Source organism: Narcine bancroftii, chromosome 11, assembly GCF_036971445.1.
Source record: "Narcine bancroftii isolate sNarBan1 chromosome 11, sNarBan1.hap1, whole genome shotgun sequence".
Lineage (NCBI taxonomy): Eukaryota > Metazoa > Chordata > Chondrichthyes > Torpediniformes > Narcinidae > Narcine > Narcine bancroftii.
Window position 1 is genome coordinate 98542216 of NC_091479.1, and position 23811 is coordinate 98566026.

General features: G+C 41.6%; 1 protein-coding gene across 9 annotated transcripts in view; it reads right to left on the minus strand.

The window, feature by feature from the left end:
• Positions 1–3158: 3158 nt before the first annotated feature.
• LOC138746189 (chemokine-like protein TAFA-2) overlaps positions 3159–23811 on the minus strand; it is a 266704-nt gene continuing 246051 nt past the window's right edge. For 7 of the 9 annotated variants that reach the window (XR_011346780.1, XR_011346781.1, XR_011346782.1 and 4 more), the window contains 4 exons: positions 20526–20678; positions 18600–18724; positions 18324–18462; positions 3159–4390 (listed from right to left, as the gene is read on the minus strand). Coding sequence is in view for 1 of the 9 variants with exons in the window: in XM_069904188.1 (XP_069760289.1) it covers positions 4379–4390; positions 18600–18724; positions 20526–20678 (290 nt within the window). In the remaining 8 variants the exon portion in view is untranslated. The remainder of the gene's footprint in view (positions 4391–18323; positions 18463–18599; positions 18725–20525; positions 20679–23811) is intronic. The other 2 variants (XR_011346783.1, XM_069904188.1) reach the window with 2 other exon arrangements.

The window sequence follows — 23811 nt, forward strand, 5'->3', positions numbered from 1 at the left end:
ACATTTTTAATTCTTCCAAGGAGGTTAACAAGGTTCTCGAAGTTTAGGGAAAATATTTATCAATTTGTACCTGCAGTTTGTAAGCACAAGCACCTAAATTTTCAAAATTGCATCATATTTATTTCTTAAGTTGTAAGTAATCTTCTCAAGGGGAACACAACTATTCATTTCTGTGTTCCATCACTCCATACCCAGATGAGAGTCTGATTTCCAAGTTACTGCTATACGTTTTCTTGTTACTGCTAATGCAATCTTTACAAATTCTTTTTGCTACATAGCTCATTTCAATTTCGGTCTTATCCCGACAATATCACCTAATAAAAACAACATTGGATTTTGTGGAAATTTAATTGCTGTAACCTGTTCTAAGATAGTTCCCAAATTTATCCAAGCAGACAGGACCAAGCAGAATGTTGAGTAAGCCTATCCATCCCCAGGGAGTTTTGCATTCTACCCACAAATTTTGATTCCTTGAAATTCAAGAGAACTGAGTTCGCAAAATCCTTGCTTATTTTGCAATACCAGCATTTATGACTCATCCCTAATTGCCCCTGTATTGAGATGGGACTTATGCTGATGGGATCTGAGTTTGGCAGGACATGTTAAAGACAGCAGATTCCCTTAAGAAACATAAGATGCCAGAACCTTGAGTGAACAATGAGAAGCTGGACAGATTCAGCAAGTCAGGCTGCATCCAGGGAGAGAAATGGACAAAGAAGATTGCATTTTTAATTTCCTTCCCTGGAAGAGCATTATTATACCAAATGGGATGTTACCATAGCCATAAAATTATGGTAGTTTTATAGCTATGGTTATCAAAACCAGCTTTTAATTCCAGATGTATCTAATTATTTGAATTTATTGTGTTCAGCCAAATTCCAACTTATCAAAAGGGTGATACCAATGGTTCATCAATGTTTCTTGTTCAGGAAATGCAGAATAATATGTTAGCAAAAGAAAAGCCAACAGCTTGCCTTAATGTAATCCCTTTTATATTTTCATGACATCCCATAATAGTGATTTTGATGCAGGGTGACTGTTGGCTTGCAAATGCCCAGAGCTGTTAATTTGCTTACACCAATTTCACACACAAGAGATGAGACCTGAAGACCTGCAACATCTATTTAAGAGTATTTGGCTTGAGGGAGATTTTTCTACTCTTCTAATAATTCCAGAGAACCTTTCGTACGCACTCAAATGAGCTTAATCTAAGTTTCTCCATTTTATTTCTCATCTGACCCATAATGGTTAAATGCAGTTATGTGCTGTGAGAGCTCGAACCAATCCCCTTTCAACCGCGAATTGAGTCGGACAACTGAACTAAAGCTTTGGCCATGCAGTGGCTCTTACCTCTTGCCAGAATTTATAAGCATGTTATTCCACTTTAAACACCAGCTGTTGTTGTAAATAGGTTAGTTCAGACACCATATCAGTTGTTTTTGGACTGTATGAGTTCATCTACAAATCCAATTACACTGAACAATAAAGATTTTACTTCCTAAACACTTTTGGGAGTATTTTTTCCTATCACATACCGTTTTGTAGCTATAACCTATTTTTGTGATTTCCTGTCTTCTTCAAGCACTTAAAACCATGTAAGTGCAACGTGTCGTTGAAAATTCATGTTCTGCCTTCGCATTTGGACGTCTTCCCTGCAGATCTTGGTTCAGTCAGTGACGAACATGGTGAAAGGTTTCACCAGGACATTGCGACCATGGAAAAGCGGTGTCAGGACAACTGGAATCCATCAGTGCTGGCCCACTATCGTTGGACACTGAATTGAGAGGCATCAGATGCCGAGTACAAATAAAAATGAACAGCAAAACATTTTTAGGTCAGTTAAACTTATGCAATGGTTCAGCATCATTATGCGATTAAACAGGCTAAATCCAATAAAAATTAATTTCATGTTTCTCCAACTTCCTACATGGTACAGCAAATCTGAAATTACCTTTGTGTTCAGCTTGAAGTTGTCTATCATAGCCCTCAATTTTTTTTAAGGAAGACAACCTTTCGAAAAAAAATTGTTGTCCATCGGCCTGGTTGCCATATACTGATTGTCCTTCAGAACAGACAAGCATCAGTGGACAAGTTCCTGAATCCATTCAAGGAAGATAAGTTTGTTAGTGGATCACTTCTTCCAAAGGGTAATCTCAGAATTTGGGGCTAGTGATTAGTTTTCCCTGAATTTTTTTTCAATCCATTTTGACCTGGATTTATATTCCAAAAGGGTGGCACGGTTAGCGCAACATTGTTACAGTGCCAGTGACTGGGGTTCGAATCCTGTGCTGTCTGTTCATTCTCCCCATGTCTGCGTAGGTTTTCTCCAGGGGCTCTGGTTTCCTCCCACCCGTCAAAATGTACAGGAGTGGTAGGTCATTTGGGTGTAATTGGGCCACATGGGCTCATGGGCCAAAAGGGCCTGTTACCATGCTGTATATCTAAAAAATTTTATAAATCAAAGAATGGTCCTAACACAAAGAAGCATTTTAATCCACATGAGAGGATCCAGCAAGTCTTCTTCCTCTGCCCTTTCCCCATTGTTTTTTCTGATACTTCTCCATCTCCTTAGTTTAATTTAGTTTAATTGCCTCTCCTGAGAGATGACAGATTATGAGGAAGGTGGAAAATGATTAGTTTTAGATAAATATTTCTTGGGTCACCAGCTCCAAAACCATCTCTCAATCACTCTTTCCCATCCCAGTGTCAATATATAATATCAGTAAATACCAAAGGACATCTGTTTAAGGTGAAGGGAGGAAACTTTAGGGGAGACATCCGGGGTGAGGTTTTTTTTCTACACATGGAGCCTGGAATGCAATGCCAGGGGTGGTGGCGGAGACTGGTACAATCGGGGCATTTTAAAGACACATAGGCACATGGGAAATGGGTGTGGGTGTGAAGTAGGGTTTAGATTGTTGAGTAGGTTTGTATAGGTTGGCACAATATTGTGGACCAAAGGGACACTGTACTGTGCTGTAATGTTCTAATACTAAACATGAAGTAATTCCATTGAGAATAGATTATAAAACCTTCACAGGGGTATCATGATCTTCATGTCTATGTCCACTGATCAAGTAAGAAATAAAATAACATTTACACTCTTATTGTGAGCCACAATCTTATTAATGGTCAAAATTAGGTACATTTTTGCTACTTGTATTTTATTTTACTGTTTACACTGAAAACAAAGATTTACACAATTCCAGAAACAAAACAATTTTTTAAAAAAGTTTCAGAAACTGTGCTACATGTTACAGCATCACTGAGTTTAACACCTGCTCCATGTCTTCCCCATCTGTGGTGAATCTCTTTATGTTTTGCAGAGTACAGAGAAATCTTTATCATTAAATAAGATCTTTTAAGGATTTGTCACATCAAATCATAACGCTGAGTATTTCAAACAAAGATAAGGATACAATAATAAACATAATTGCTAAGGCTTAGTACAAGCAAACCAAATGTTACAAAGCATGATTTAGGTTATCAATATTATGTTGATAATGTAAAATATCTCTAACAGTTTCAAAATGGTACCTCTATTTAACAACTTAAACTAAATTAAGACGTAATTTAGTGGCAGAGCACATATTTCAGTACACTAAAATTATTAAAATAGTTTGGAACTGTAGTTGTTCGTTTGCCGAAGAACAGAAATATTGCAGTTGTGTCAGAAGTTTCTGCAATACCTGTTTTGTACAATTCATGTATATGGAAAAGCATTTACTTTCAATAGCAGAATGCAGTTTATACACATTTACCATAATGTAATTGCCTCTATAACGAAAGAGAAATCCGAACCACGAAAACCAAAAGCTTCCCTGCGATTTGAATTTTTTTTTTAAAGTTTAGCACACCACAAGAGGCCTGAGACTGCAGCAAAGTCTTGGGAAGCGCACAGTCAGGCAGCAATGATATTTAGGACATCTCCGCTTTACACACTGGCCCAAGGAATCCACTTGCTTGTTCCTACACAAAAAAAATGAACCGTCTGTTCAGATGCGTTTGAAGATGAACATGGCTGCAGTATTACGATCGAGAGAGAGAGAGAGAGAGAGGCCTGCCTGCTGTGAATAACATTTTGGAACAAAGGGGCCATACTCAGATATGGAGTGGTGAGTCCATCTCCTTTGTACATCCCATTAAGAAGTGGGAGACTGGGAAAAAAACAGTTTCCAGATCCTTGGAGATTTCTTACTTGCTTGATTTTTCTCTCTTGCATCATTAAGCGCTCTGCCTATTGTCATGTCTAAGCTCAAGTGAATGATTCCCAGGTCATCCCGTCTGGGAACTTGCAGCAGGGTGGTGTATGAAGAACAGGATTCAACAAGTGAGATAAGGAGAGGGTCTTCAAATCGCAGCCAACCTTCCTCGTCAACTATCGCGTCACCTGAGAACAAACATCAACAGAAGGTTAAAGTCCACTTGAAGAAACCAGTCAACCCATAGAATCCCGAGAAGGGAGACGCAAAGGGTCAGCAAAGCTCTGTGATTACTCAAATAGTTCAGAAAAGAGATGAGCTTTACATTTAACCACACATTACGCCCTTCCAATTTGGTCCATATGTGTTCAGTCTCCAAGGAGACCGATCACAGGATGGCCAAGTTGTTTCCAATTTCCAATGAAAGAGTAAACAAAATCATCAACTAAGGAGCTGAATTGACCTGTGGATGTGTGAACAGATGGAGCAACATCTGTAACTCATCGCTTCTCTTTATTTGCACTCTTTAGATTGACCTTCCTAAAATAAGGACATGGATCCAGATGGAATCTCCTGGGGACATTTCAGAATGTATTATAGAATCTCGGAGGTAGCATATAATGGTCATCTATAACCTCTTCAATTTTCTGCTGACAATATGAATTATTGTCCAATCCCAGCAAATGCACTGAGTGCAAACATTTTGCAAGATTAGAGGCCCACAGCACTCAAACAAATAAAAATAATATTGCCACAAATGTGTTTCCATTCCCTGCATTTCATGACCAGGAATTTCTATGACCTCCCAGGTCATATAACAAAGCATTAAAGGTCAAGCTTGCAGTGCTCAAATGAAGTCAAGTCAAGTTTTTTTGTCAGGTGATTGCACAAGCACAACCCGACAAAACAGCGTTCTCCGGTCCTCAGTGCAAACCACGCAGACATAACTCACATACAGGCAAACAATACATATGCAGGATTAATATTCATATATACAAATAAATAAATAGTTTCATAAATATGAATGGCCCAGATATTTATAAAACTATACTCATTTATTCCTAAGGCCAGACTTTAGTAGGAGTGCTCAATGCCATTACCCAAAGAACACCAACGAAACTGGGGGGTTTTTGCCAAGTTTTCACCATCTCTGAGCATTTTTATTTGATGTTAGACCACAATCGATTGGATTTGTTGAATTCACAACCTGCCATTAGTTAGACTGGATCACTGGTGGATGATTGCAATAACCAAAGTATGACCGTCTCTTAAGAAAGCAAACATCTTTCCAATATTGTGTCCCTGACTGTAACCTTTTATTTTAAATCATTTTACCTGTGCATGAAGGAAGCTTCAAAGAGAATATTTTCCATTTACTGAGGAAAACCATTTACTTCATTGGAGAAATTGTTTGCTGTCTTTGTCACCAGATGAAGATGCCACACTGATGACTAAAATATATAGGGAAACTATAAATGTCCTTTTTTAATTAGGAGTTCGTATATTTTAAGAAAATTACTTTTTAACTATGGAACAAACCAATAGCTGTGCTGCTAGTCGGTGTCAACCAATTAATCCATTTTGAGGATTAATGTAGACCTGTAGATTCAGGTCAGTCCCCCACCAATGCCAGCCATGTTACTGAAGGCTGAGTCATCAACTCTGATTGAGTAATTTCTGCTTCCAAATATCTTATTTTCATACTTTGACAAGTTTACATGGCCTCTGGCTAATAAGATAGCAGACAAATTCTTTGTCACCTTATTGGATATCTCTTGACTGCCCTTAGTAACAAGCTATTTTTCAATCATGTCAACATAATTTACAGTTAAATAGAAATATTCCCAGAGTTCTTTTCCCTCAAGCTGTCTGCCTGCAATATTTCTCCAAGATTGCTCTCTGCCCCCGAGATTCCTGGCCTTCCATGAAGGCTTGAAAAAGTGATGGCAAATACCTTCTTGGCAGAAATTCCTTCCTGATCAGTAGAGGTAAGCTTGCTGGATCACAGCACAATGCATGTGTTCTAGAGCATATTTGGCATTGCTAATCAGGTGAATTTTTGCATCCATGTTGCATTGGCACGTGGCTCACACAGAGACAAATGCATTGCCTCAACCAGCTTCCTGCACCAACACATCCTGAGAAAAAAATGCACAGCCCCGAATGACTGGCCATTTTATTTTTGGTGGGGGACAGTTTATTGGCTAGAATTCATTAGCTAATTGTAAAAGTCACAGACTTCATACAAGTGTTCACCAGGAGTGACAAGCAGACAGTCTAACTATGGCAGAAACCATTCTAGAGGGCAATTTGCAAGGCAAACTAGGGTACGATGGCAAGTTCTCTCCCAAATCATTAATCTGCAAATCCTCATTCAAATAACATCTAATCAGCTTTCCTGTATTCAACGATTCTTTCCCACAAATTATCTAACGAAAACCTGATTGCTTTCAACTGGAGTAGGAATGGAAGCTGACTTTAGACGCCTGCTTCAAGACGCTACGCTCGGCAGTATCTGCGCTGTTTGATCTCGGCCTAGTTTCAAACAACTATGGGCAATGTAACAACATGTTGTGATGACAAAAACAAGCTGTTAATGATCTCTCTGCAGTCACCGCTGTCTGCTTTCAGTAAGTGGATACGTATTAATGGTAGTTTGTGATAACAACATATCATAGTAACGAAGTTGAAGAGCAAGAACTGTGACTGTAGGAGAGCCATCAATGGCAAATTGTTGTTAACCCCATTCAGTTATGTTTCAATCCATCTTTCTTAGTCTAATCACATCAGAGACCTGCATTTCCATGTTTGGAAACTTCATTGCATAGCATTGGTTTTAGGGTCACAGAGCTGAACGGCTCAAAAATATTTATATATTTTTATTTCAAGATTTATCTTTATGAATATATATGATTACTATGTGCTGTATCCTGTGTATGCTTGTGCACCATGGTCTGGAGAAATGCTGTTCCATCTGATGATATATGTACAGTCAGTTAATAATAAACTTGAACTTGAACCCTTCACATCCAGGCCATTTCTCATCTGCACTAATCACAATCACTGCATTAGAACTCTATCCAGAACAGTTGGTTTAAAGAACTATTCAAGTGAAAACAGTCTAATCCAGAATTAATCCACATTTGTAACCGCTTCCTGATGAAATAATGCTTTTGCAGAAATATCACCAGAAGCTTCAGACAAGTTTTGCATCTGGGATGCATGTCATGGCATTATTCATTGTGCTTTAGCGCAGTGGGGCTTGGATCTCCCTTATTGTTAAACATCTCCAGGAAAACATGGCACAGCCCAGTCCTAGAAGGATTAAATTAAATTCAATCTTATTTAAACTCTTGGCTCTGTTTTGACTTTCTAACTTCTCCCATTCACTCATTGATCAGATAATCTTTACATTATAAATTTAGACGTACACCACAGTAACAGGCCCTCCTGGCCCAAGAGTCCATGACACCAAATAACATTCATTCAAACTACAATCCTCTTAAGTTTTGAAGCATGGAAGGAAACCGAGCACCCGGAGGAAACCCACGCAGACAAGGGAGCCGACAAACTCTTTACAAACAGCGCTGGATTCAATCAGGATTGCAGGCACTGTAACAACATTCCTCTAACTGCTACACTAAGCGTGTCACCCTCTTGTTTAAAGAATATCCCCATTCTCACCCTGTTTTACACTATCTGAGACAACAATTCCCCCCCCCCCACACACACACACACACACACACACACACACACACTATATCATCCTCTCTGTTGTTGATAAGGGGTCAAAAGTCTCTTCCCACAGATGTGACCTGACCAGCAGTTATGCCGGTTGGTCGACTAATTAGTCCTGAATTTTTTTCTTTTATGCAGGTGAGAGTTAGAATCTGAAATGAGTTGATAGATCTGGTGGGGATAATTAAAATGAGTTAATAAAAGGTTTGTGTAAATCCCCACCCTGGTCACATTCTCTTCCCCACCCCCCTTCAGTGGGTCAGTAGATACATGAACTTCAAAGCACAAACCTCCAGATTCATGGACAATTACTTTCCTGCTGTTAGCACACTCTAAAATGGATCTCTCACTGGCAAAAGCTAATGCTTTTGCACTGTTTTATAGCTGTACTATTCTCTATACCCTGCAATTATTTCTTGTAAGACTACATCCTTCACATTTGTCGGTTTATTTGTCACGATGGCACTCCCTGCTGCATGAGTTGACTTCCTGGATAACATGCAAAGCAAAGCTTTTTACTACATCTCGGTACACGTGACAGTAAAGCATGGCAATTCAATTCAAATGGCTGTCTGGTGGCCAGCACCCACTCAATGGGCCAAATGGCCTTTTCCCATGCTCTGTGACTCTTGGTTGCCTGGAATAAAACCTGGGATAAATTGATCTGAAGGTGACTGCAACAATTTGAAAACTCATCTACAACAGATTCTGAAAATCACCCTACTTGTAATACTGCTGTATAACAACATTTAAAAATTAATGTTCCTTATTGATTATTTGAGCCATGATTAAAAATTACTCTCAAGATCTACAAATTATTTGACGCAATATCTTTAATCAGCACACAGCATGAGTTACAATGAGACTATAAAGCAACAAAATACAGTCATAGTCTGAGATCACAGAGCAGGCCCTTTGTCAACTTGTCCATGTCGACCATTTGCCTACATATGGTGTGTACCCTTTGTTATATGTGGATTGTGGAGAAATACATGGTCTAGAATACTGTGGATTGTGGCTGGTCACGTGTCCTCCCTTATTCACATCACCTAACAATCAAGGTTGGATTCCGGCCACCGTTGCTTTGGCTCATTTAAATTACCTAGGGTCATTATTGGCTAGACGCACAGATTAGGACTGTTTATAACATCAGCGCATAGCACATTCTTCCTCTCTGCCTCGTGGCCCCAGACGTCGGTCCACACCAGGCCACTACTGTGGATATCGCTGGAAGCGTCGCAGGTAGGGTGTGCACTACACTTAAGCTGAGCCATACTACTGCAATAGATCAGTGCTTTCAGAGAACCACTCTCCCATTGGTACAGGGAACTGGGAATGTATGTGAAAGTCTCTGTCTGTAGAGTGTGTACACGTTGGTGAACGTGTAGAGTATAGGCAGCCTCTGGTATTGGAGTCCAACCTGGATCTGATGTGAATGTCTGTATAGTTGTTTAGTAGTATAATAATTGAGTATCGTTTGACGTTCTCCTCTGTTTGTCTCCTGTGTGTTCAATAAAGTTACCTGTGATTGAAACACTCGTGTTCAGGCTCATCTCTCTGAGAACCCACAGAACCTGATACTCTTCCTAACACGACACCCTTCTAAACCCTTCCAATCCTCATATCTATCCATTTGGCTTTTGAGCATTATGATTTTATCCACTTCTATGATTTTACCCTCGAGCAGATCATTTCAAAGACAGATGACTCTCTGGCTGTAAACTTGCCCACCAGGTCTCTTTTAAGTGTCTTCCCTCTCCTTAAGCTAAAAGCCTCTAGAGCATAACCAATTGTAATCCAAGGACTAAAAACAACCAAGGACATCACTACTGTGTCTGCCATCTTTCGTGTTTTACTACTAAAAAGAGAATGCAGGAAGAACTCAGCTGGTCGAGCAGCATCTACAGAAGTGAGAGGAGTGTTGGCATTTCGGGTCGAGACCCAGCATCAGGACTGACTTACACCTTTTGCTTCCACAGATGTTGCTTAACCCAGTGAGTTTTTCTGTTCCAGAATCCAACATCTGCAATCTTTCTTGGCTTCACTATCACATAAGTTATCAGGTTGACCAGAAGAAGGTCTTGTTGGCAGAAGACATATCTGCCTTTCAGAACAGAGTAGAAATTTAGACAGGGAGGGAATGACACCAGAAGGAACAAGTCAGTAATAGGAGATTGTGGTGGCTCACCACAAGGCAGGTGAATTGGCCCTACTTATAAGACACACGGCAGGGCAGCTGGTCAAAATGGCGCCATCAGGGGTTTCCCTTTCTTCCAGCGCAGGGCTCAGAAACCTGCGCTGGGGGACCACGTGACGCCCGGGTGACATCAGCGCACTCCAGAACGGTTCTCAGCCAGGTCCGGGCTGGGAGTATAAGTGCAGTCCAGCAGCCTGCAATAAACTAGTCTACTCACTACTCAACCCGTCTGGTTGTGTGTGTTATTGCAGGAGCAATGTAGCCGCCGCTACAATTGGAGACCCTGGCTGGTTCAAACGTCTTTGAACCCATCATGAACGAGCCTGGGATCAGCGCTATAGCCGTGAAACTGCCTGAATTCTGGGTTCAGGAGCCGGAGACTTGGTTCGGCCACGCAGAGGGTCAGTTTCACCACCACCACATTTCGTTACAAGATATTTAAATAAAAAATTTCCATTAGAGCAATGGGATGATTTACATCATGTAAATTTCAACATACAGCACAGTACCAGACACTTTCAGCCCACAGCACCCAATTAACCTACAACCCAGTATGTTTTGAACAATTGGAGGAAATCAGAGTACTTGGAGGAAATCCACACAGACGCAGGGAGAACGTACAAACTCATTACAGACAGCGCTGGATTCAAAACCCTGGTCGCTGGTGCTGTAACAGTGTTGCATTAACTGCTACTCTAACCATCCCGCCCATGAAGTAACATTTTCGCTGAAAAGCTTTCACCTACCTAAAATGGATGAGAGGGGGGGGGGGTGGGGGGGTGGCTTGGGAGGAGGGAGGGGGGAGGGAGAAAAAGTCACTGTAAATGTGTGGAAAAGAAAAAGTGTATATCATGGCTATTGTGATTTATGGTGTGAAAAATAAAAAATTTAAAAAAAAAGAAAAGCTTTCACCACAATTGGCCAGAAAAAATATCAATGAGCAGCTATGACAACAATCAAACGTAAAAAACACAATGCTGGAAAAGCTCAGCAGGTCACCGTACTTTATATCCCAAAGATAAAGAGATATCACCAAAGTTTCTGGCCTGAGCGCATCATTAAGGTATGAGCAAAATGTTGGCATGTGCTTGGATAAAATGGTGTGGGGGGAGGAGTACAGGCTCACATTCAAGAATTAATAGGTGGATAAGGGAGAAAGGGCACATTAGCAACCGGGAGGGGGGGGGCGGGGAGAGAGAGGTGGCTCTGTGAATAGAGAGGGAAGGGTAAAGTGAGGGAGCAAAATGAGCAGGCTATCTCACCATCTAATCCCCAACATCAACATTGACCTGGAAAAAAGCCTCCAACTCATGGAAGTGAAACAAAGTTATGTATCATACCTGGAAACAATATTTCAAACAGAAGATCTGAACTTTTGAAATTAAGATCACATATTTTTGTTGCTTTTCATTTCTTAGACCTAGGTTCACTTCCAGCTGAGAATACAGTTTTGCCTGCAGCGCACGAACTTGCTGAGGTGATTCTGCAGGTCATGCAGCATCCTTAGGAAGTAAAGGATAATCATCCGTGTAAGAGCCTTTTAAATGTCCCGAATGTTTCAGCCTCCACCACCATCCCTGGCAAGGCATTCCAGGTCCCCACAACTCTGTTTGTGACATCTTAATGCAGGTGTATTAATTGGGCATTCTATGAGTAAGTCTTCTTCTTCTTTGGCTTGGCTTCGCGGACGAAGATTTATGGAGGGGGTAAAAAGTCCACGTCAGCTGCAGGCTCGTTTGTGGCTGACAAGTCCGATGCGGGACAGGCAGACACGGTTGCAGCGGTTGCAGGGGAAAATTAGTTGGTTGGGGTTGGGTGTTGGGTCTTTCCTCCTTTGCCTTTTGTCAGTGAGGTGGGCTCTGCGGTCTTCTTCAAAGGAGGTTGCTGCCCGCCAAACTGTGAGGCGCCAAGATGCACGGTTTGAGGTGTTATCAGCCCACTGGCGGTGGTCAATGTGGCAGGCACCAAGAGATTTCTTTAGGCAGTCCTTGTACCTTTTCTTTGGTGCACCTCTGTCACGGTGGCCAGTGGAGAGCTCGCCATATAACACGATCTTGGGAAGGCGATGGTCCTCCATTCTGGAGACGTGACCCATCCAGCGCAGCTGGATCTTCAGCAGCGTGGACTCGATGCTGTCGACCTCTGCCATCTCGAGTACTTCGACGTTAGGGATGAAAGCGCTCCAATGGATGTTGAGGATGGAGCGGAGACAACGCTGGTGGAAGTGTTCTAGGAGCCGTAGGTGGTGCCGGTAGAGGACCCATGATTCGGAGCCGAACAGGAGTGTGGGTATGACAACGGCTCTGTATACGCTTATCTTTGTGAGGTTTTTCAGTTGGTTGTTTTTCCAGACTCTTTTGTGTAGTCTTCCAAAGGCGCTATTTGCCTTGGCGAGTCTGTTGTCTATCTCATTGTCGATCCTTGCATCTGATGAAATGGTGCAGCCGAGATAGGTAAACTGGTTGACTGTTTTGAGTTTTGTGTGCCTGATGGAGTTGTGGGGGGGCTGGTAGTCATGGTGGGGAGCTGGCTGATGGAGGACCTCCGTTTTCTTCAGGCTGACTTCCAGGCCAAACATTTTGGCAGTTTCCGCAAAGCAGGACGTCAAGCGCTGAAGAGCTGGCTCTGAATGGGCAACTAAAGCGGCATCGTCTGCAAAGAGTAGTTCACGGACAAGTTTCTCTTGTGTCTTAAGCAACTGGAAAATACACTTACCAATCCCCATAGGTGCCGGATACCAGGGTTTTTATTCTACTTAAAATCTCATTGGTGCTCTAGCAGCACCTAATGGTTAAAAACTTTCTATACAATCAGAGGGAGGCACAAAGCGCAAGATAAGTAGGTACAGTATTAACATTTTTCTACCATTTATTTCATTCACTCTGCTCATTATTGTCTGGCCAGCTTCTGAAACATATACTCAATGAGGCTTGAAACTAAGTGAGGGTTATGTAGCAGATGAAATGTTAGTTATTATGCCTGCACTTAATGGATCGTTCCAAGTTTAAACAACGGTTGCCATCTGGGGACCAACCTGCACAAAGCTAAATTAAATTCTTGTGATGACTAAGCCTTCTTGTAATTGAAGGCTGGGATATATCTCAGCTACAGGGCATGGTCAGAACGGCCTTGTATTAAAAAGGATATAGAGGATGGAAGGCAACACTTCTCCTGCTACGGAGAAGTCTGTGGTGAAAATTTAACCAGCACAACATGAGCTCAAAGATATCTTCACTGAAAGAACTCAATAGCCTACAACTGATGGGCAATCTTGTCTTCAATTACATGATCACTGATGTAATGTATTTGAACTGTCAATAATAGTTATTGATTTTGCAGAATGTTTTGTAAAGTAGACAGCATAAGTACAAGTGGGGTTGTAGCCTGAGTTCTGGTCAATAATTATTTACACCACAGGGTTAGAAGTCAGGCTTTTATGCTTCAAACGTGCAAATGAGCTTGTCACATCTGAGCAACTCCTCAGTCAGGATTAGATGGAGTTGTACACTAGGATCCAAGCAGATTCTTTAGGATTTTACAGTGAGCTTTCAGAAGAAAGGGAAATGTTGAACGTCAGCAATCATTATCCAAAAGGGAATACTCGACCAGCCTTGGTCCGCTTCAACTTCCTCAACTCCCAATCATTCGAATATCTACAGCTTGCAGATAATTTTATGTTAACAATGCAATTGGGCCAGGTATTAGAAGGCTATGGGCAACAGTACCAGCATACCAGTATTTGAGAAATGAAGGAGAAACAGTCAAAAACATAAAAAGAGAAGAATAGGAAGAGGGATTATTTCAGAACGCCAATGTTTTATCAAAGGATTTGGATGGAGGCCTGTATATTTATCAAAAACTATTTCACCTCAACGACACACATTTAATATTAATTTAGTTCTGATTCTTAATTGTCAGTGCATGGATATGAAAGAGCTACAGGCTGGTTCATGGAAACCAGGCATCAGAGGGTACTGAGGGCAAGAAGGGCTCCCAAAGGGCCTCAGGCACTGAAGGCTTCCTAAGGTTTGGATCTGGAACTCGGGTTGTCAATGAATTGAACAGGAACCCGTGTGGCTGCAGAGGCCGCGGGAGCACTGCGGGCCAATCCACGAACACTCATTGACTCTGAAGGGTCCCTCTTTTGCTTCCCTTTTTCTCTCACTCAACTCTTTATCTGCAGAAGGCAATTTCATGTGATAAAATGTTTCATATCTGGCAATAAAGCAACCATGAATCTTGAACTCAACAGTACCCTACAAAGAAAAAGTTGTGATAACACTTCAGACATCAATGACAGCACTTATGAGTTCTCCGAATGGGCATACAAAGGAGTGATTGACATGATCCCACATTCAAGGCTCCCATTCATTGAGGCAGCGCAGAATGGCCCATTCTGAATGGGCCATGATGAGGCTGTGCTAGGTAGAATGAAAATAAGTGTAACCCAATGCTGATCCACACAAATTTGGGGTTTTCTTTCCTATTCCCTGACCCACCCCTCATTGCTTTCACACCTTAAGTTCTTTGTTAAACCTCCTGAAAACTAATGATGGAAATGTTGAGAGTGGGGTCTGCACATCCCACTCTTCTATCACTGATAGAATATAGTCTTTACCAACAACTTGTATTTAAATAACACCTTTAGTATTTGTTAAACATCCCAAAGTGTTAAACTGGTTTGGATGGTTTTATAGAGGATGATGAATCTTTGAAACTCTCTGCCCAGCAGGACTATTGCGTTGAATCAAAACTGAGATCAATTTCTGGACTATGAAGGGAATCGGGGATATGGGGAGAAAAGCAGAAAACGTCACTGATTGCCCATGATCTTGGAGAACTTCAGGCTAGGCTCAAAGGACTTCCTGCTTCTAGCTTATTCTGCTTCTTCCTTGAAGAAGGGCTCAGGCCCAAAATGTTGGCAATATATCTTTGTCTCTTATAGGCACTGAAAAGACCAGCTGAGCTCCTCCAGCATATCGGTCTGTTTTTACTACAATCACAGCGTCTGCAGACTTTCATGCTTCACTCAAAGGACAAATTGGCTGATTCGGGCCCCTGCTTCTGATGTATTATAGAGCATGGAAGAGAAAGGGTATCCATAGGAAAAAAAGATAAACAGCCAACATTTCGAACCTGAAACATTGGGTGTAGACATTTGCCTCCTTTGGTCGCAGCGGGACCTGCTGAGTTTCTACAGTTCTTTGTGTATTTACTACAATCAGATTTCTTCTCTCCCTTTGGTTCAAACATGCTTCTTCTGTACAATTATTTTTCAATTATGTATACCTTGCTTAGCAAAGACCAAATTTCTAAAGTCCTGCTGGAAACCGATTCGAGCAATAGAAGCACAGGCTAATGTCTGGATGACTTATTTGTATTAACAAACAATCTGCCTGAGAAATTCTATGGGAAGAGCAGCATTTGGTGAGAGAATAAGAACTGCCATCAAGATTGAGACTGCAGAGGGGAGATGGCCGATACAATGTGGACAGGGTGGAGGTTTGAAGGCCAGGCAGTGGTGATTGATGGCAGACAGAGGCAGTTAATTAGCAGGTGTCAGACAAAGGGAAGTTGATTTGCATCATTGGGAAAGTGTAACCAGGAGGGCAATGATGCTAGATCTCCCTCCCACACCTCACCATGAATACACAGCTCTTGTTGATTTTTTTATTCTGCAATTGAAGGCAGAAAAGATGGTAGCTACTGGAACCTGGAACGAGAAAAAAAACTCACCATCCGTGGAGCAAAAGGAGAACCTGTGTCAATCCTGGTGATCCACTGATTTCTTCCAACACTGTTGGTTTCAGATTCTCAAACCCAAAAGGAACAATAAATCTGAGAAACCAATACTTCTGCCAACGGGCAATGGCATAAAACTCCCCTGCTTCTGCCGCAAATTCCAGCAACCCCAAAATCTCCTCCCAGCCACTCCATCATAAAGTTTCAGAGGGTAGAGGCATGGGTTTTCAGATAGGATTTTGCAGGAATACAGAGGGACAAAAAAATAGCCTAAACGTGTTCACGTTTCTTTCAACATTTAATATTTTCTGCAGTTTGCCTTTGGTGAGATTTCACTCGCAGATTGCTGAGTCAGAGATTAAGGTAAGTTTCACATCTGTAAACTATCCCATCATCAATCCACATGCCATCCCTAATACTCATTCAGCGATGGAAATACCATCCTTCCTTGTCTGACTTTCCTCTTTGACTCTCTCTAAGAAACTCTCGACACCCGGTGACACTCATATCAGAAGTGATTTAATTGTATGTGGTAGATAATGCGATAAATAATTATAGTAGCTATTTACAATTAATTAAAAAGATCATATAGGATTTATGTCTGTGTAAAATTCACTGATGCAGCTGGCTGTACTTGGTAAATAAGAAACCATTCCGTAAACCTGCTAATTTCTCTGGAATCCCACTGAGGACACATCCTAATAGGTGAATGCTTTATGCATGTGGAGGCAGGGTCATTTGTCATATGCCATGAAATTTAACCTGCCTGACTGCTCAAATGCTGAGGTAATGCATTAAGCTAAAGCAAGGATAGCAATGAAGCGCAATAAAAAGCAACTGCACAAGATGCCCTATTCAGACATGACGTGGTCTGTGCATGTTGGGGCACAGAGGTGAATGCATTATGATTGCTTCTGTAAGAACTATAGAGTAGGATCCAGAGATTGCATCCATCGGTACACCGTCATTGCCATGAACACCTTATACTTTAGAAGCCAGACATAAGAAATTAAGAATTTAGAAACAGAAGCAGACTGAAGGCTCCACAGATCTTTTAAGTGCATTGCCTCACCATTATATTCCATTTGTTGTTTAACTGCCGAGTTGATCAAACCGCCTGGCCCTCCCTGCAAACTAACCTTTTCTTCCTCACTGTCAACTACGCCACAAGTTTTCGTACCATCTTAAAATTTCTTTGTCATGCCTTCAATATGTACCAGAGTACTAAATCCCATGAACCCCTCTGGAATCAGCCTGAACCACCAGCCAACCATTATTTTGTGCTCCCTGACAATGAACCACTTTTGGATATTATATGACTTTACATTTTCCACTAGTCTTCCATGTACGAATCGGTCAAAAGTCTCCCCACGTATGAATTGGTCAAAGTCATGTTTGTAATTTGTTAAAAGCTTTGTTGCATTTCACACCGACTACATCAAGCACAATGGTCTCACGAACTCTTAAAGTCACAGAGAGATGCAGCGCAGAAGAGAGCTCTTCATCCCGCTGAATCAGTGCTGACCATCCAACATCCACTTTTACATTCATCTGCTCCCAACCCATTTTATTTTCCCCATGTTCCTATCAACCATCTGCTGCCCAGGTTTCTACTCCTCATCTACATATTAGGGAGATTTTACAGCAGTCACTTAATCTAGAATCCCACACCTTTTGTTTTCATGTTTTGTAATATAGAATTTAGAGACAGAGCATGGAAGCAGGCCCTTTCAACCAATTACACCCAATTGAACTGTTGAACAGTGGGAGGAAACTGGAGCACCCAGAGGAAACCCACGCAGACAGAGGAAGAATGTACAAACTCCTTAGAGACAGAGTCAGATTCAAATCCGGGCCACCAGCTTTGTAAGAGCATTGTGCTAACCATGCCACCCAATGTGATGTGGGAGGAGACTGGTGGAAATCCACCGGGTCACAGTGAGAACATGCAAACTCCACGCAAACAGTATTAGAGGTCATGATTGAACTCAGCTCACTAGAGCTACCCCTGGTTTCTTCTTGTTTTCTCTGCAAATATTTCAATTGTTAATCAAGTCCCTATAACTAATCCTTCAACTTCAATATTACTTTTGAAGTGCCATGGGTGTTGGGTTTACCAAACAATACCGAATTGGTATACAGCAAAATCCCACAAATAGCAAATGGATCACTGCTAAGTTCATCTGTTCTAATGCTGTTCCCTGTAAGGAATGAATGTCCTGGATGTCCATCAAATATTTCATTCATCTTCAAATAAAAAGAACAACAATAAATCTTTGCACCCTTCAAGTCCTGGATCGGACAGTGCAAACATATTCAGTTGTCAGAGAGGAAGCTTTTAACCAATCTATTCTCATTGGCTTTGAACCCAGGACACAGAGCATAAAGGTCAACAGCAATCACAAAGCACTACCTTATTGAGCTCAGTCATTTTGCAAACCTACCTGGAGTTCATTTAGTTCAGATAGTTGTCCGAACTGCCACCTGCGGAGATCTCGCCTGGGCAGGAGAATCGGAGTTCCAGCGAGGTGGTGACAATGGAGCATTACCTGGCTGGAACCCCTACCAATCTCCAACCAGCAGCTGTGGTACAAATGCAGTTCAAGTTAAAGTTCAATTGTACAGTGAAACAGGCAGTCCTAAAACATCACCTTCTATGATAGCCACACACTGAAATTTAAATATTCTCTGGTTGAAAAGAAAGCAGATGTTTGACTCACCTTGGTTGTCTTGACTTTATTTCCAGAAGCACAACTCCAACCAGTACGATCTGGCAGCACCTTGCATACTTCTCCTTCAAGGCATGGCTGCATTTGACACCACCATTTCTGTAAAACTATTGACGCTAGTTCAACAAGAAAAACAAGTAAAAATGTATTACTTATTTTCCCTCAGGATGCCAGACAAAAACCTACACCACGTTATTGTTACGTTACATTTATTTTCCTTCTAATGTTCTGGCATTACTTTTTGGTGCCCTCCTAGAAATGCAATGAGAGGCTTCGTCTTTTTTGAGAATGAGAGATGATTTAATTTTAAATTTAGGCGCTTTTGGCTCCCACCCAATTACACGTTTTAAACAGTGAGAGGAAACCAGAGCCTTCCGGGGAAGGCCCACATGTGGACACAGGGAGAACATACAAACCCCTTACAGACTGCATGGGATTCAAACCCCAGGTGCTGGCGCTACAACAGCATTGTGCTAACCGCTACACTAACTGTGCTGCCCTGCTCATTGAAAATAAATTATATCCCAAAAAGCTTGACAAAGCAGATGTTGAGAGTTTGTTCACTTGGCTACTCAGTCAAGAATTGGGTTCTGTCACATTAGAATGTGTGGGTGACACTTTAAGACTGAAATCAGGATCAAATTCTTCTCTTTAAAAGCTGAGCACTCAAGATTGAAATCACCAAATTTTAGGTCACTGAATGAAGGATGGGAGAGTTGGGTAAATTGAAAAGTTCAGGCTTGATATTATTACACAGTAAAGTCGACTCAAATGATCTACACCTGGCTCGACAATTTCCTTGACATATCTTTTCTTGCTTCTGAACTGATGGGTTCAGAAGATTGAGGTGTGATCTGAGAGCTCTTTTAAATGATGAGGAACTCTAAAGAGGAAGCATTTCCATTGCTGAATGAGACCAGATTGTTACCTTAACACTGGAGTTGGGCTGTCAGGTCAGATGTCAGGAATCACACCTCACACAGAGGATTGCAAATCTGGAGCTAAATTTAAATTAAATTTAGGCACACAGGATGGTAACAGGCCCTTCCTGTCCACAACCCCGTGCCACCCAAATACACCAATTGACTGACAAACCCAGTACATGTTTGGAAGGTGGGTGGAAAGCAGTGTACTTGGAGGAAACCCACGCAGTCACAGGGAGAATGTACAGCGCCAGATTCAAACCTGAGTTGCTGGCATTGCGCTAACCACTCTACCCACCCCCCCTCCCCCCCACTAACAGTCCTGAGACTGGAGCACGGTTGATTGAAACTTCTTATGGGTGAAGAGATTATGGGATAAGGGATAACATAAGTACATGAACCTGAGAAGCTGATTGGTCACTTTGTAAATGAACAGCAGTGCAATGCATCAGCCATCACGCAGTCAATCCAATGCATGGTTATAATCGGTTTAAAAAATCCAGAATCCTTAAACTATTGTAAAACCCCTGGTATCCGGCACCTATGGGAATTGGTAGATGTCAGATAAGTGTATTTTCCGGTTGCTTGAGATTTACTCTTACAATGCCTACCTAAAACATATCTGCTACCTTTGATTTCTGCTCACCAGACAAGTCTAATGTACGGATTTTTATTTGCTGGTTGCTTGAATTCTGAACACCAGGGGTTTTACTACATAAGGGAGTAATTCCTTTAAAAAATGTTTAATGGGTATTCCATCTGAACATTATTATTGAATTAATTTTCATTACATTTCTTTTATTGCAAAACTAATTATCCTGGTGAATGCAAAAGACAATTCTAATCCAACTGGTTGTGCAGGAGGCCAGGTTATAAATGAGACGGAACGCAGTTTGACATTCATTCTAAGGGAACACAGCCAGAGGAGTTTTGACCATTTCTCCCTGGTCTCGTACCACAGATTTGGCTGTAAAAAGGGCAGAAGCAAACCTACCATCCACACAAGAAGGAGTGGCTCGTGTTGTTCCTGCAACTTGTCCCGGAAAACAGGAGCACTTCACTGTCTGAGACCTCTCTTCGATTTTGTTCTTATTGCAGCATCGGTGCAGGGCCACTACCTCGCAGGTACCAGTCTTAACATGGTAAGCTGTGCAAAGGGTAATAAGAGCAGCTGAGTGAAAAGCAACATGTGGGCACACCCCATGAACTGCCTGGAAAGAGATACAGGAGTATTAGAGCCAGCGCCACCAGGCTGAGGAACAGCTTCTTCCCACGGGCAGTGAGAATGTTGAACGACCAAAGAAACTGCTCACTCTAAACATCCGAGACTCTCAAATTTACAAACAATATTTATTTTTTTGTACATATAAATTCTTGTCCTGTCTATGTATTCTTTGTGTGTATGCGTGTAATATTTAAATTTAGAGATACAGCACTGCAACAGGCCCTTTCTGGCCCTCGAGCCTGTGTCACCCCATTACACCCAATTGACCTATAAACCTGATATGTTTTGAATGGTGGGAGGAAACCAGAGTGCCCAGAGGAAATCCAGATGGGGAGAATGTACAGAGTCCTTACAGACAGTGCGGGATTCGACTCAGATTGTTGGTGCTGCAACAACATTGCGCTAACTGCTGCGCTAAATGTCCCACGTCTACATTAACTGTGTTGTCCCATGTCTTGTGTATTGTACTGAGGACCAATCGGAGAATGCTGATTCATTGGGTTGTACTTGTGCAATCAGATGACAATAAACTTGACTTGACTGGAAGTACCTGCCAGTGAGTTACAACACTGCTGGTTTTCACCTCAGCGAATTTGATCTTTCTATCATAATTCTTCATGCTATACAATAGAGTTTCATCATTAAATGGTCCCAAATAAAATATCATCACTTTGCTAGCACCGATCTGAGTACATGATTGGCTCAGATTGGACTTTTGAAGAACAAGGGGACAAATTGGAAATGAAAATTGCGTGTGTTTTTTTTGCAACAGAAGGATAGTGATGGTTTTTAATTAACTGTCCTCAACAAAGGTAGTAACAACATCAAACAGGGCTTCCAATGAGGGATTTAAATGTGGGGAAATGCTTTAAATTGAGACATACAGCACAGTAACTGCCCATGAGCCCGTACCACCCAATTACACCAAATTGACCTACGACCCTGTACATTTTGAGGGCTGGGAAGAAACCAGGGCACCAGGAAGCAAAGTATGCATACGCGGGGAGGAGGCACAAACAGACAGTGCCAGATTCGAACCCAGGTCGCTGGCTCTGTAATAAAGTCGTGCTAACCGCAACACTAACTATGCCACCTTGTTGCATTCTGGGAAATAGAGCTATATAAGATTATGAGGGTCGACAGCCAGCACCTGTTTCCGAGAGTGACCAAATAGCAAATAACGGAGGACATTAGTTTAAGATGAGTGGAGGAAAGTTCAGGGGAGATGACAGATCCATTTTACTTTTCCAGAGAGTTATGTGTGCGTAGTGCATGGAATGCACTGTGGTGGTGGCTAGTACAATAGGCACATGGAAAAATGAAGGGTTACAGCTGTGAGATAGGGCAGGATTTGTTTTTTTTTCAGACATACAGCACGGTAAAAGGCCATTTTGGCCCTCGAGCCCATGCTGCCAAATTTACACCCAATTAACCTACAACCCCTGGTATGTTTCAAATAATGGGAGGAAACTGGAGCCCCGGGGAGAAACCCATGCAGACACCAGGAAAATGCACAAACTCCTTACAGACAACACAGGATTTAAATATAACTGTGCTAACCGTTTCACCCCCTCTGTGGAATAGGTTTACATAGGTCTGCACAACATCCTGTATTTGGAACACAGAAACTCCTTACAAACAGCACCTGATTCGAACCCAGGTCGCTAGGGCTATAAGAGCAATGCGCGATCTGCTATGCTAACTGTGCCACCTGACTTTGCTGGAATATGGCAAAGAACCTTGCTGAGAACATATATGTGGAAAGGAAAATCTTTTCTTCACCTACTTCAATACTTCAGATGCTGAAGTAGATTTGTTAGCCTCGTGTCTTTGGTTTACCCAGTTTATCCTGATTATTAAACAATCCTCATAATTATGACATCTTTGCTGAAGTAAAATAGTGGTTACCAACCATTGTAGACGTATCCACAGGCTGAATCCAATATGAATTTCAGTTTGTCCTTAACTAAAGAATGTTTGCCAAGGGTTTGGAAAGTAAATGAAATAATTGGCTTAGTTTTTGCAAGTTGCTCACACAAGAAGATGGACCTTATGAAATTGAATTGTGAATCTAAATGGTCTTAGCATTTCAATACCACAGGAATTGAACAAAACGTGTTTCATGAAATAAATCTTGTTTCATGAAATAAATATGCGTCGAAGCAAAATCACAGTGAGATGTTGCAAAATCCAATGTTTGATTAAGGTTGGATTCCAGAGCTTAACCAATATTTGTTTCAACTCGTTTTTGATTTTTAGGCCTATTATATATGAAATGCTACCACAAAAGAAAACACTTAGGACTACGAGAATTTTTTTTTCAGGCAGGATGTCTGGAATAACCAGTAATGTATATGGAGTTTCTACCTGATTTGTGTGATGGAAATAATCTCATCATGGCTACTTTTTGAGACTTATAACATCATTTTTGAAAATTTTATTCACAGCATGGTAGAACCTGATTCCAGTCATTGAAACCCTCATTGAAACCCATGCTGCCCAGTTACACCTAATTAGCCTACAACCTGTGCATTTTGGAGGGTGGGGTAAAACCCAGGCAGGTCACAGGGAGGACATACAAGCTCCTTGCAGACAGCACCGGATGTCTCCCTTGGTTCCAATTCACATGTATATTTTCATTTCTTCCACCATACAATTGATACTGCAACACCTCACAAGCACCCTGAGGTTGCGCAAGGCAATTTAGAAGTGCACGTCTGCCAGTTCCCTTCTACCTCTCCCCTGACATCACATCCGAGCCTAATTAGCCAACACCAATCTAGCCTCCACTTGGCACAGCATCATCCGCAGAGCCTGTCCAACTGCAGCAAGTCTCCCTCCAGCTTACCAATACATCTCTGATAAAATATGGAAAATACAGAGATTCAAAGCAAATGACTTAATTCATATGATTCTCTTCTCTCCACAAGTAGCCCATTGTCAACTATTTAACAAGTGATTCTGCTGTAAGAATTGTTGTTACAATCAGACAATTAAACCGTATCACTGAATTGCCATCATTAAGCTCGTAGATCCGGACAGATAAACCCGACAA